General features: G+C 37.1%; 1 protein-coding gene across 1 annotated transcript in view; it reads right to left on the minus strand.

Moving 5' to 3' along the window:
- Nucleotides 1-235: 235 nt before the first annotated feature.
- Nucleotides 236-14,970, minus strand: part of LOC136866927 (gastrula zinc finger protein XlCGF7.1) — a 42,064-nt gene continuing 27,329 nt past the window's right edge. The window contains exon 5 of the mRNA XM_067144017.2: nucleotides 236-1,143. Within this exon, the coding sequence (XP_067000118.2) occupies nucleotides 483-1,143 (661 nt within the window). The 3' untranslated portion in view covers nucleotides 236-482. The remainder of the gene's footprint in view (nucleotides 1,144-14,970) is intronic.

Consider the following 14,970-nt stretch of genomic DNA (forward strand, 5'->3'; position numbering starts at 1 on the left):
TACCATACTCATTGCACCTATTTTCAAGTTCCAAGATATTAGACTTATATTATGTCCGAGATGTCAATTCCCATTCCATAGCAACTGGTATCCCGACTCTGAGGACCACTTACTAGGCCACTCAGCCGTTGCCCATGGTTCACGAACTACGAGGTGACTACAGTAACGCACAAACATGAACCATAGGGGAGAGATTAAAATAAATAATTAAAATGCACAGTTACGATTTGCTGAATGTCATGTGTATTTAATTCATAAATATACAAGCATATGTAACCCTTTCTCATTTAAAGGGTCATGGGATCGACGAGTACGTAGCATATGAAACGTACTATTCCATTCTTTTCAAAGAAAACGTCACTGCGTCTCTCTTCAAGTAGGTTGATTTGCGTCCAAGGATAATTACTCTTTGAGTGAAATGTATTTCCTGGAATATTACAGCATTTCTCAACGCTAAATCAACAGGTGAGTCCTAAAACATTCTATCGCACTATTTTGTCCCGATTGAATTTTAATGTGGGTTCAGGGACGTCTCTGCTGCGTAAACGTACATTTTCAATCTTCATGATGCAATGCATTAACATATCATCACCAAGGACGTGTTCTCGAGGAATTGTACTATTGCATTCTTTGCATATGTACTGCCCATCATTAAAGTGAAACACAATGTGGTTTTCGAGGTAACTTAACTGCTTATACGTATTACCAGATTCAATGCTTTGATGCGGCCTTTCTTGGGAATGAGTTAACATGTGTTTTTCGAGACTACGTTTCCGAGCAAATGTGCTACTGCATTCCATGCAAGAGTAGGGCCATTGCTTCGAGTGAATGAACATATGCGTCCGAAGGGAATCTTCGCGAGTAAATGTATTATTGCACTCATTACAAGAGTATTGTCTTTCCCTAGAGTGAACTACCATGTGATTTCGGAGATGAACTCTCTGCTTAAATGCACGACCGCACACATCACAACAAAAAGGCCTTTCCTCAGACTTTATACTCGTGTGAGTTCGGAGATTACCTCGCTGCGTAGATGTAGAATAACTTTCAGTACTACAAAATGGCCTATCACCAGAGTGAGTTAACATGTGCCTATACAGCTCTTCTCCAGGGCGCCCGGTCGGTATAGTAATATTCTCCATTCTGAAAATAAAACAAAACTTGCGAAAATTTCATAGGAATATAACAGAATTCACATTGTAGAAGGAATAACAATATAGGCTAGGTACCAATATATTTATCATACTCCACATTCCATATGAGCAACTCGGGTGATATGGCATTAATATTCATGCACAATTTCTTCATGCTAATTAGCTGGAGTGAAATGAACACTTGACACAGTGAATTTATTGTCTGTTAGCATGATATTCCTAACGGTGAAGTACCTGTACGAGCCTCCGTTTTGTTTCAGTCATAGAAGATACAAACGATGTCATTGCAACTCCTATGATAACACATCCCTTCAGAATTAAGACCAGGTCCAGATTCAATTTCCAAAGTATTTAAACAGAAATAAACGTGAAATGTTTACATTTTGTGGCATTATAATTTAAGGGACGTTATAATAATAATAATAATAATAATAATAATAATAATAATAATAATAATAATAATAATAATAATAATAAGATTAAATTTTTTTGAAGTTGAGTGGACTATTCATGAGATTGACCACCGAGGGGTGTACATGATGTTATATGCGAACTACCGTCTGTTATTCTTGGTGAATATGTAATAGCAATACTTGGATAATTGTAATTGTGTTACAAACTGGGTACCGAAGTGAATTAATTTTCGAAGATTCGATTCTTAACTTTGCCATTTCTTCTAAATTTGGTTTCTCTTGGATTATTTATGTTCCGGTTTCATTCATCCCTTTCTTTGCCCGACGCCACCATTTTTATTAATGTGAGATGTTGATTTATGATTAGATAACGCCTGCCTGTGGGGGCTGTCACATGGATCGATCGAACTACTGCGATCAACCGGCTACAGAAACAAACCTACAGAGAGCCGTCGTGCCAGTCAAACAGCAACGATCTTCAGCAATCAACTACGAGCGAAGACGATCGACTGGTTTATGAATATAAGAGGGTCCGTTTTCAGTGGCAGTCGGTCGATAATGGCGGACGTAACATTGTGGTCTGTTGATGAAATCGAACCATTAATTTGCCTAGAGTATGAAAACAAAGTATTGTATAACCATAGACTGCCTGGATATAGTAATGGGAGACCGTGCATTTTGTATGGCATTCTATAGCGTCGAGAATTAGGACGAAAACTGGTAAGTAATTATTAGCTTTATTATGATTATGTTATGAGGAGTGTTATCATAGATTAATTATTAATAAAATATATTATATGGAATAGATTGGTAAAGAAAGTTACACTAGAAGTAGTAATTATCATTCTTATGACTTAATACGAGAAATGTTTGGAAAACATAAGCACTGCTTACGTAACTGCCATCTCGTAGCTAATGAAATGAACACCATTGTTTGCTTTAATGACAAATAAGTAAATGCCATAAGTACTACATGTATATTTTCTTTGTCACAGTATTGTAATTCATTGTTTTAGGAAAAGGTTTTGAAAAAATATGGCAAATTTTGAGGGAAGTGTATCGAACTTGTACAACATACCCTCCCCCCTCCCCAGGTTCTGCTGTAGAGAAAACAAAAAATGGGTCTACCTCAATGCCCTCAACTTTCTAGAACCTTTCATTGCTGGAAGAAGGTACAATTCTTTAATATTTATTTTTAATAGTAGGCCTAACCTACAGACCGGTGTACTAGTTGTGAAAGAGTGAGGGGAAATGCAGTGTATTGGCGATAAGTTCTACCCATCTATTCAGTAATGTATCAGATATAACTGACACTAATATAATCTAACCTAACAATCATCTTACCAAAGTAATTATTGAAACTAAAATTTCTTAAACACAAGGCTTGTTTGCAGACTAAAATTTAGCTGCTATTGAGAAGAATTCCATTAATATGTTAACCCTCTACTGCATGAATTATTTTTCGTTTTCGTTTGGTGAAGAAAATTTCAAGCTTTAATGTTCAACATACGTTCAGTGTATTAGATGTACCAGCAATTCTTAACTGGGGCTAATAGCTTAACACTCATATGTGATGTGGATTGCCATAGTTGAATATATATACGATTTTTCACGATTTTACGCTAAGCTTTTAACATTCAAAGACCGAATGTGGTAATGTGATGGGGAGGGACTTCAACTTCCAGTCCAGTGACTCCTGCTTCTACAAAAAGCTCTGCCAACAGTTCAAAAAAAAAAAAAACGAAATGTGAAAGTGAAAGTGATGTGTTCAGAGAATATTTAGAAAAGAAACTGGAAAGGAAACATAATCAATGTTATTTTTAGAGTGCCTTCATGATGACATTGAAATACTGACCACCGTTTATTTTACGTGGGCCCTCCCCATCACATTACCACAGGCTTCAGGAGTACCTCTGGCTCAACCTCAAAGACATTACCGACCTACGGTTCTGCAAGTTGTACTTGCGCCTTGCAGTACGTACCCATGGCCAGTAGGTAGTAATGTTCGGTCTTTGAATGTTAAAAGCTTAGCGTAAAATCGTGAAAAATCGTATATATATTCAACTATGGCAATCCACATCACATATGAGTACCTACTGGCCATGGGTACGTACTGCAAGGCGCAAGTACAAGTTGCAGAACCGTAGGTCGGTAATGTCTTTGAGGTTGAGCCAGAGGTACTCCTGAAGCCTGTCGTAATGTGATGGGGAGGGCCCACGTAAAATAAACGGTGGTTGGTTCGCGTGGATGTTGACGGGGTGGAAGGAGTACCATTGGTTGTAGGGCTGTTTTGACTTATTTTATGTAAAAAAAAAACAAGGCATCACTGGGATATGTGTTTAATTGATTGTACAGTTGAAGGTGTGCCGTAAAACTACCTCTGTCTACAATAATTATCCATTTATACAGGTGAAAAGTTATTTGTTGCCAAAAGGCAACAGTATGCAGTAGAGGGTTAATATTTTTCAGTTCTATAACAAACACGCCTATGGAAGTGGTACCTGGTGTAGGTGAGCCTCCGCACCAAGCTGAAATGGAGAAGAGGAGGCAGAAATAGAGTTTGTGCTTGAGGGGTCTAACTCCTGCACTTCAGATATTATTGAAGGGACTTCAACTTCCAGTCCAGCGACTCCTGCTTCTACAAAAAGCTCTGCCAACAGTTAAAAAAAAAAAAGAAATGTGAAAGCGACAGTGATGTGTTCAGTGAATATTTAGAAAATAAACTGGAAACTGGAAAGGAAACATAATCAATGTTATTTTTAGAGTGCCTTCATGATGACATTGAAATACTGAGTGAACTAGGTGAAAGGGTTTTCGGAGTTAAGTTCAGGAACTGTTGTATACAATGTTAGATCAGCAAAGAATATAATAAATATATGTCCTTGAGAAATGTTCTGCTATTTAATTAAATCTGTTTTCCTTCTACTTATCTATCAATATTTATTGGAATCCTCATTGAGCTATGTGTATTAACACATGAAGGGAAAATAACCTTGACTCAAATTTTTATTAATTATTAGGTAATAGCATCACTGCAACTACTTAATTTCTATGTTTTATGTGGTAGAACATGTATGGTTTACAAAAAAGGAATATTTTGAAATGCTGGTAGTAGGTCCTTTCTATACAGCACAGGTGGTATGAAACCAGACTGGTGTATGGATATGAGTAGTTTTGTCTGGGAGCTGACTACTTTCTTACAGAATACTGTTGATTGCATATGCAAGCTCTATGCACTAGGTTTGCTGCACCTATACTCAATGTTGCTTACTATACTGCCATCTTGGAAGAATACACATCCTAAATACCTACTGACATTCAGTTCTCTTTTAGGCATCTTCCCTACTGCCATCACTTTAGTCTTGACAAAACTAATTTTCATATCATATTCATTGCATCCTTTTTTCTTCAAGTTCCTAGATTGCACTGTTTCAGTAGACCAAGTAGTCTGCATCAGACAAATTGGTTACAACAGTTCTACCTAACTGAATACATCCCTGCCACCTTATACCTTTTGTGACTTAGCCTCTCTCCTGCCATTGCTCATACCTGTTTTCAACAGCAATCATTCTCACTACCTTCATACCTGTTACTTATAACTTATTGATAACATATAGGCCCACTGATGGCATCAAGGTAGACCCATTCTTTTATTTCTTATGCTGTACATTCATGTAAACAATGAAAAACAATGGTGAAAAATTCATTTGTAACTATTTTTTCAGGTGTTTCAACAAAGGTTTGTAGATTTTAATCTACAAAATAAAAAAACTGCATTGCAAGGGGATATGATGGCAGAAAATGTATTTATTAAAAATAGATTCATATGACAATTACATGCTTGCAATAAAAGGTTGAGTAGATTAATTACCCAATTAGTTAATCCGAGATCTTACAAGAGCCATGCACCCTACTCTGTCAAACATTATTTTATATAATCAGTATTTACAAACAATTTTGACAGGCAATGTAAGATATAGTGGAATGAAATCATTTACCGCCTGAGTAAAAGCCCCAAATAACATTCTACTGTAGATGGCCATAGTAGTTAGTTGTTAGAAAGGCATACTCTTCACTTCTAAAAATAGAAGGCAAGGTACTTGTTATTAGCACTTATTATTTTGCAGTGTTTGACACTCAATTTTGGTGAGACTGAAGGCAAAGTTTTCACTGTCCTTCAAGTGATTCATAAGGCAAGTATTTCAGGATGGATAGATAGGCTTGGTAGTGTTCACATCAGTAAAGAAGATACATATGAATAATATATAGAAAATCAAAATCAACATTGAGGTAAGAAAAAGAGTCCTAAGAGCGCTTTGTGGAAAACTTTGTTACTCTGTACCAAGGAGTTTACCAGTAACTTGGATGGAAATGCAGGATTTAGATTAATAGGTTTCTTATTGCCAAGTGAGCAATTAGATCAGCTTGCCAGTGCAAAGTTTGGGGAGACAGTAGTTTATGCTTAGTGATGAGAATAAACAAGACCTTGTGTGTAATTTACATGCAGCTGTGACAAGTATCAGTCTATTACACTGCAAACTTACTCATTCAAACAATAATCAAGAAGCTTTTCTTTAGTTATTAAGTCAGTGTACAGAGCAGTAGTCTCACCTGAACTCCTCAAGAAATATACACATATATGAATACACAGAACCCTAATGAGAATTAAAATTTTCTGCTTTGGAAGAGATGACCACCTACACAATTTCTTCACAGCTATTTGGTAAAATTAACTGCTTTTGAAGCTACTGTAGTCTTCAATGATGTAAATTAAGACAGGATTGTCATCCTTGCAGAGTTTGGATTTGGAGCTGGATTCTTTGCACAGAAGACAGTGCAGAAATTCAGAAACATGCTTGTCATGAAAGCAATATGCTACTATTCTGAACATGGCATAATAACAAAGAAGAGGAGAGGCAACAAGAGATTTGCAGAGGATCATGAGGGAGAGAAACAGTGTGAGGAACTACACTGCTTTTCCTTGTTTTTCTCAGTTTCACAATATTCAGAACATATGTGCATTTTTCTTGCTTTCAAAATTACTTACAGGATTGTAATGAAAATTGGCACTCTATTTCTACATTAGGGAATGTAAATTTTTACTGGAAGCATTTCTTGATATATCTTATTTTGGTAGGTGGGGTCTCACCAAGAGGTATAAAAAAATTAAAAATCTGTTAACCTCCATCTAATAAACACCTCAAAACATCATTCAAAAAGACATTGATTATGACTAGGGGGCGGATTTCTATGACCTAAAAATGTATGAAATATGTATGCATTTATGACCTAAAAACATAAAAATATGACCTATAAAATTCAAAATATGACTTAATGAATGACATCTGCGTTACACAGAAACTCTTATTACAATTGCTACAGGCTGCAATTAATTTAGAGTTAAACAAGTTTTAATTCTTCAAAATCCTTACCCAAAAATCAACTAAAATGATGAATATTTCATACTTCTAGGCAAGGACAGACTCTGTGGAAGACATAAACACTACAGTTACTTTCACTGTTTATTCAATCAGTTTTAATTTATACACAAAACATATGTTATTTGAATGAAACTTTCATACCTTATCTAGTCTCCATAATCAGAATTGTTGCAATTTATGAACACATGCATCTTAAGATTGTTGATTGAGAATCCCCTCCTGTTGTCGCTGAGTATTTTCTTGTAGCATGAGAAACTTCCTTCGACATCACATGATGTAACGGGAGCAAACTTGAATAGAGTTAAATCACTTGGAGAAAATTCCTGGAAGTCTGCAGATGAAGGGTTTCCACAAAGAATGTCATTTATTCCATGCAGGTACATAAGTCCGCTATTCTTTCCAGTACATTATCTAATTCTCTACACACCCCTAGATGCTATTGTTCCTTTTGCATGCTTTTATTCCCGTTCAATGCACTTTACAACATCCAGTGTATTGCTTAGTTCTTCTGCACCTGAGACTTCCAGTTGCGTGATTGCTCCAGATAAAGAATTAAAATTGGACTTTATGTAAGCCAGGTCCGCTATTAATGTAGTGCTTGAAAATAAATCTTGAGTGGTTTTTATGGAGGACGATTCTGCAGGATCAAAAGTCTTCACGATCTTCTCCACGACATCTAGGTTGTTGCAATAGTACCGTACACTGCGGTACCAAGCCAAGCCCCCATCGTGTTATAAGTGGCTTGGGAGGTAGGGGTAGTGAAGGTGCTTCTCCTTGAAATTTCTGAAAGCGAAGTGGTGCTTTGACAAGCACTTTCTTACAGTTCAATATTAATTTATCAACTTCAGGGTAGCTACTTCTAACTTCTTCAGCTGCCCTACACAAGGCACATGCAAGACATGTCACACGTATCATTTTTGGGTATAGCATTTTAAGTCCCTTGGCTGCCTTCACCATATACGGAGCAGCATCAGTTACAAGCAGAAACATGTGCCCCCTCTTTGCCCCATTTGGCCACAACAGATTCATTGAATTGTCGAAGAGAACTGCAATGATGGAATTGTTTGTCTTCTCTAGCACTTCACATGTCAGGAGGAACATATCTCCAGGCCAGCCTTCCTTCAGCGTGCCAACGATCACATTCACTACATATCTTCCCTCCACATCTCTGGTCTCGTCTATCGAAACCCGTATCTTATTGTCTCCCACGCCATGCCTTATTATTTCCAACATCACTTCATAACAAGGGGTCAGATAGTCCTTTCTGAGAGTAGATTCGTTGGGAACAGGATGTTTTGTATATTTTTCAAGAAACTGTCTGAAGCCTCGGCTGTTAAGTTTCTTTAAAGGAATATTAGACAAAACCATCATCTTGCAGAGATTTTTGAAAATTGTGAACACTGTGAACTTGATTTCGGGGTTTCGAATAGCAGACGTTGCCTATTTTCGAATGCAGACTATCTAGTTACACAATTCTTATGTTTTACAGTATTACAGCGTTGTTGCACACAGACGCGTTTTTTGGCAGTAACTTTTACCTCACACAATTTATAGAATAACAACACTCCATCCGTATTGAATATGTTTTCACCAAACTCGTGAACAAAACTTTGCAACTTCCCACATATTGAGACTTTCGTTTTAGGCATATTGAAAGGAACTGAATGACTGAAGCTCCCTAATGACCAAGGTCATTCAGTGTGTTGAAGGTGGAAGAGGGAAGGGCGAAGGAGAGAGATAAGAACAATGACAAATAACTGCAGAATTACCTCTGCTTCCGTGTAAACAATAGCCCAGTTTCCAGGAATTGACCCAGCTAGCAAACAATAGCTCCTACCTGTTAGAAACATGGCGTACACTACTTTAGAATGGTTCTTCAGTAGTATATTCCAGTCTATCCTAAAAAATAATTTCTAGAGCTAATTCTGATTTTAAAAAAATGAAATTCAAATGAAAATTACCAAAATATGCCGTTATAATTATATTTTGTTCAAAATATGCCACAAAACTTAAGAAAGCCTAAATATGCATTTATATGCCCAATAAAACCTGTTTAATTTTGATTATCATACTTGGAAATGTGTTGAAAATACAAGACTATAAGATCTAATGTTACGGGAAAAAATATGACTTGTCATAGAAATCCGCCCCTAAGAACAAGCATCATTAAAATAAGCAATAATGAGCCATTGTTGTGAGGCTTTTGTTGCAATTTTCATCAGTCATCAAGAATTTTGGCTGTAATGCTCTATGAATGGCATCACATCCACTGATTGTATTTTTTTTTTTTTTTTGCTAGGGGCTTTACGTCGCACCGACACAGATAGGTCTTATGGCGACGATGGGATAGGAAAGGCCTAGGAGTTGGAAGGAAGCGGCCGTGGCCTTAATTAAGGTACAGCCCCAGCATTTGCCTGGTGTGAAAATGGGAAACCACGGAAAACCATTTTCAGGGCTGCCGATAGTGGGATTCGAACCTACTATCTCCCGGATGCAAGCTCAAAGCCGCGCGCCTCTACGCGCACGGCCAGCTCGCCCGGTACTGATTGTATTGTGAGCAATCTGTAATATGCAGACATGTACGAGTCACGAATGTCTAGAAACTTGTAGGACTAAATAAATATATACCCACTGTTAATTGTAGTACCTTCAAATTGTTGCTGTTGTTTTTGAGTCATCAGTCAAGACTGGTTTGATGCAAATCTCCATGCCACCCTACTCTGTGCTAACCTTATCATTTCTACATACCTATTGCATTCTACATCTGCCCTAATCTGCTTGTCATATTCATACCTTGGTCTACCCCGACTGTTCTTACTACTTACACTTCCTTCAAAAACCAACCGAACAAGTCCTGGGTGTCTTAAGATGTGTCCTATCATTCTATTTCTTCTTGTCAAATTTAGCTCATTCAATTCCCTCTCACCAATTTGATTCAGTATCCCTTCATTTGTGATTCGATCTATCCATCTCAGCTTCAGCATTCTTCTGTAACACCACATTTCAAAAGCTTCTATTCTCTTTCTTTCTGAGCTGGTTATTATCCATGTTTCACTTCCAAACAATGCCACGCTCCACACGAAAGTCTTCAAAAACACCTTTCTAATTCCTATATCAATGTTTGTAGTGAACAAATTTATTTTCTTAAGAAAATAACAATATCATCGGAAAATCTGAAGGTTTTGACTTCTCCTCCTTGGATTGTGGTTCCATTTCCAAATTCTTCTTTGATTTCCTTTACTGCCTGTTCTATGTAAACATTGAAAGGGAGGAGGGAACTGCAGGCTTACCTCGCTCCTTTCTGGATTACTGCTTCTTTTTCAATGCTTTCAATTCTTATCACTGCAGACTGATTTTTATACAGATTGCAGATAATTCTTCATTCTCGGTATCTGATCCCAATCACCTTCAGAATCTTAAATAGTCTGGTCCAATCAACATTATTGAATGCCTTTTCTAGATCTACAAACGTCATGTACGAGGAGTTGTCCTCCGTGAGTGCACAACTCAGCACTGTCTGCTGTGAGTAAGCTGAACCATGAGCCAAGAGTTCGCCGTTCCTGTGAATCGATTCACTCAGACACTTGAATGAATCAATACACTGCATCAAATCATATACTCAGTAGCCAACACTACTACACGACAATTACATGAAACAGCATTGTAAGTTACATGCATTACATTGAAATAATGGCAGAAGAAAAATCAGTACCTTCTGATATGTTGATTTTACATTGCTGAACACTAGGTGAATTGTGCTGCAATCATTTACGCATATATATGTTTCCTTTTTTGCTAGCTGCTAGTTACTTTACGTCACACTGACACGGATAGGTCTTATGGAGATGATTGGATACGAAAGGTCATGGAATGGGAAGGAAACAGCTGTGGCCTTAATTATGGTACAGCCCCAGCATTTGCCTGGTGTGAAAATGGCAAAACATAGAAAACCATTTTCAGAGCTGCCGACAGTGGGGTTCAAAATCACTGTCTCCTGGATGCAAGCTCACAGCTGCATGCCGCTAACTGCATGGCCAACTCACCTCATATATATGATTTAGAGTCTCTTTTATTTATCATAATGAAGCCTTCGCTTTCTAAATACTCAACTATGTTCTCTGAATTATTTTGACTAATGTTGACTCTGCAGTTTAAATCTTCCATTAATATAGTTAATTCATTCCAATGTATCATATTTGTTGTTGTGGCCAGCTCATCGATGGTATCTTCTTTATATTCCAGCTGAAAGTAGACAGCAGTTATTATGCATAATTTTTGTTATTTACCATTAGAATGGTATTAGTCTCCATCATGACGTTGAATGGGGACAGTACGGCTGTCAATATTAAGATAATGCCGCCTTTAGGGCTGCCACGTAGACCTTGTGTTGCTTGAAAACGTATGGAGTAAAAGCTTTGGTGTTCCATTCTATGGTGAGGAATGTTTCAGTTAAGATTACTCTTCAAGTACTTACTACATTTAAGTGCATATTTGATTCTTCTTCACACACAGTGCTCTCTAACATATATGTTTTAATAATGTATTTGATCTGCAACTTCTTCATAGACACGTATTACTGATACACAAAATTATACAGTGCCTCATAAACTACAATTAAAAATATGTATTTGACTTTGACTTTAAGACTTCTACATAACTTTGAAATCTCAACACACAGTGCTCCCTTATGTATTATAGTGCTCTATAGACTGCATCAGAAAGCATCATCTAAACTTCATTTTTACCTGTGCATCTTAGTTGTGTTCCTGGCTATATTTCAACGCACAGTGTTCCTTAAAGATTTTAGTGCTTCATTAGCAGAAACCAAACAGAATTATTTAAACTTCACATCTTAATTTTCTATACATTGTTTTACACTTATTTTTAATTGGCTGATCATGACAATGAATACTGGTCAAAACCGTTACCAATTTTAATCAAATAGGAATGTAAACTTACATTACCTATTTTAAAGGTATTGAAAGGTGGAACCATTATTACCTTAATATTGAACTCGCTTCAATACAGAACAATATGAAATTCTTATCTCTTACAACTGACTTGTCGACCGATAAATTCCTACTTGCCTTTCAGCGCTTTGTAGGAAAACATGGACTACCGAACACCATGTATTCATGTTTCACACCACCAACAGAGGAGAACTCCAGAAATTGTTACAAGATACAAGAGTACAAACTCACATGTCATATCACCATGTTATATGGAAATTTATAGTACCAAGAGCAGCATGGTGGGGAGACTTCTGGGAGAGGATGGTAGGGTCTACTAAGATGTGCCTCAAGAAGGTACTCGGACGAACTCAAGTAGACAAGGAATGGCTAAATAGTATTTTTGTGGGTTCGAGGCCACTTTAAACTCACGCCCCATTACCGTAGATGACAGTAACTCTGGTATCCTGACAACTTCACACTTCCTCATAGGAGAAAGGCTGACATCTCTTTCAAGTACATCAGATACTCTCATCAATCAAGATTTGACTAAGGTGTACAGACAAAGACAAAAGCTCATTTTACACTTTGAGGAAAGATGGAAAAACGAATACCTCCTTCAATCAAGGAGTTACCATGAAGTGAAGCAGACCAAGAAAGAAACTGAATAAACAATAGGTGATGTAGTACTTTTAGTAGAGGACTTGAAGCCCTGATGGGCACAGAAATGGGGCTGAATTTGTAAACTGCGCCGAGGACAAGATGACAGGATCAGAACAGTCATTCTTCAGCTCCCGAATTGCTCTGTGTCACAAGGCCAGTACAGCTGGTTGTACTACCAGAAATTGGCCAATTACGGGAAGTAATAAACATGATCTGTTAGTTTTGTAACAAGCACATGTTTCATTTAACACCTGTAAAACATCAAATCCTTTAGCCCTAACTCTTGGGTCTTCTGTTGCCTGTAGTTGCCTATATGAGAATCCTATTTTGAATGATTTAAAAGTGCGCGATGAACATTTTGAGGCGAGTGAGGAAAGTGATGTTTCAGAAAGTGATCTGAGTGATAATAATAATTACAGTGATGCCTGCAATGCTGGGGGAGGTGATAATGTGTTGCTGCGACCCAGACTTCACCAGCATGTACAAAATTCTAATACTGCTTGGAGATCGTGGACTACAGGTGATGTAGGCCTGCTTAAATTCCCTTTCAGGTCAGTGAGTGGATTTGTAAGCTATGGCAATAGGCCTGGTACAGAATCACAGTACTGGCAATTATTTTTTATGTACCAGGTACTCACATCCATAATGAATGAGACTAACGAATATGCAAAACACTCCACTTCAGAAGTGGTCTACATGGTGTTCATGGAAGGACGTCACAGTAGAAGGACTGCAACGCTTGCAGCAATAGGAAAGTTGTGTTGGGGGGGGGGGGGGGGTCGAGAAACGGTTCACTTTTGCAAAACATGAGATGCTACCAGGACTTCACTGAGGACTGTGCTTCGAAAGTATCACACCCTCCAGAAATCCTGATGAAAATGTGGGGGAAAACCTGTGTCTTTCTTGTCCTTGTGTACAATATTTTTGCATTTTGAACCTGTAAAAGTTGTTGTAATAATGTAAACAGGCATTGCATAGTAACGGGTGTTGCATCCGGACACATAAAATGTTTAAATAAAACAAAGTAAATTTAGTCAAAACCTCAGATGTGGAATGATTATTATTTATCTATTTTAATTCTTCATACAAATTTAAATTACAGTGGTAACAGGTGTTACTTAAATTGGACATGGTTCCTGAGGTTTACACGGTTTTACTTAAAACTCTGAATTATAATAGTTCAAAATAAATATTAGCCGTGACAATGACCATCAACATGGTATAAAAATTTTGTTTATTAAAAACTTATAACATGATTTTAGCTATAAATAAAAAGTAACAGGTGTTACAAGGAAGGGTAATGGGTGTTACGGAGTTGTTTTTTTATCACAATAAAATACTTAAGTATAAAATACCAATACCAAGCATGTTTATATGTTACAGTACATTGTACAGCAAACAAATACACAACTTAAACATTTTTGTATGCTTACATACTTTACACTAATTAAAAAACAAAATTTAAATAAATTGCTAATACTCAACTAATGATTGTTTATTAAACATATGACTTGAGTATTAAGTATGTTTATTTGTTATATTTGTATCCTGTGTCTCAAAACATTGAGAAATAACTCTTGGTGTTATTTCTCAAATATATCAATTTTTCCACTGAACTCGTATAGGATTGTGAAGGGGTCCTTTGGCTTGACTGAAGGGTTGGGGAGTTTGACCAAAATATTATTAAAATTCACATGTTTGATGTCATTGTCATTGGTATTGGAACTGTGCAATTTTAAGAACATTACAGGCACATAGTTCTCATCATCAACACTTCCTTGGCATATGGCAGCATAACGATGCATTTTTCCTAGCTGTGACTTGCGACCCTTGACTTGCTCACAAGGCACTTCAACAAGTATATACATTCCAGAGTGAACATCTACTGGATTTTTAAAAACACTCACGGCTAGTTTCTTCTCCGACTGAAGGATTTCCTCCTCACTTGAACACTCTGAATCTGAATAGACATCTTCATACCAAAGTCTGGTTGTAGAAGTTGAGGGTTGAGAATATATGATGTCCTCAACATCTAGGAAAACTGCTACCTTGGTCATCAAAGAAGTTGAAGTTCTCCCTTACAAAATATGGTTATAATCGTACACTCTAAAATGGTGGTTTGACTGAATACTGGGGATCAGGATAACCTTTTCCCAGTAGTTTTGGAGAATCGACTCATTCTCTGATACCTCACTTTTATCAACGTAAAAGCTTTTAATGCCAGTGACTTTATTCCCAACATATTAGTGGAAATCATTTGCTGATTCTATGTGAATTTGTCTGTTTGCTTTCACCGCTGTCCATACATGGCGCTTTACTGATCCGCCAATGCCATCGACAGCACCTTTCC

The sequence above is a fragment of the Anabrus simplex genome, chromosome 3 (genome assembly GCF_040414725.1).
Source record: "Anabrus simplex isolate iqAnaSimp1 chromosome 3, ASM4041472v1, whole genome shotgun sequence".
Taxonomy (NCBI): Eukaryota; Metazoa; Arthropoda; class Insecta; order Orthoptera; family Tettigoniidae; genus Anabrus; species Anabrus simplex.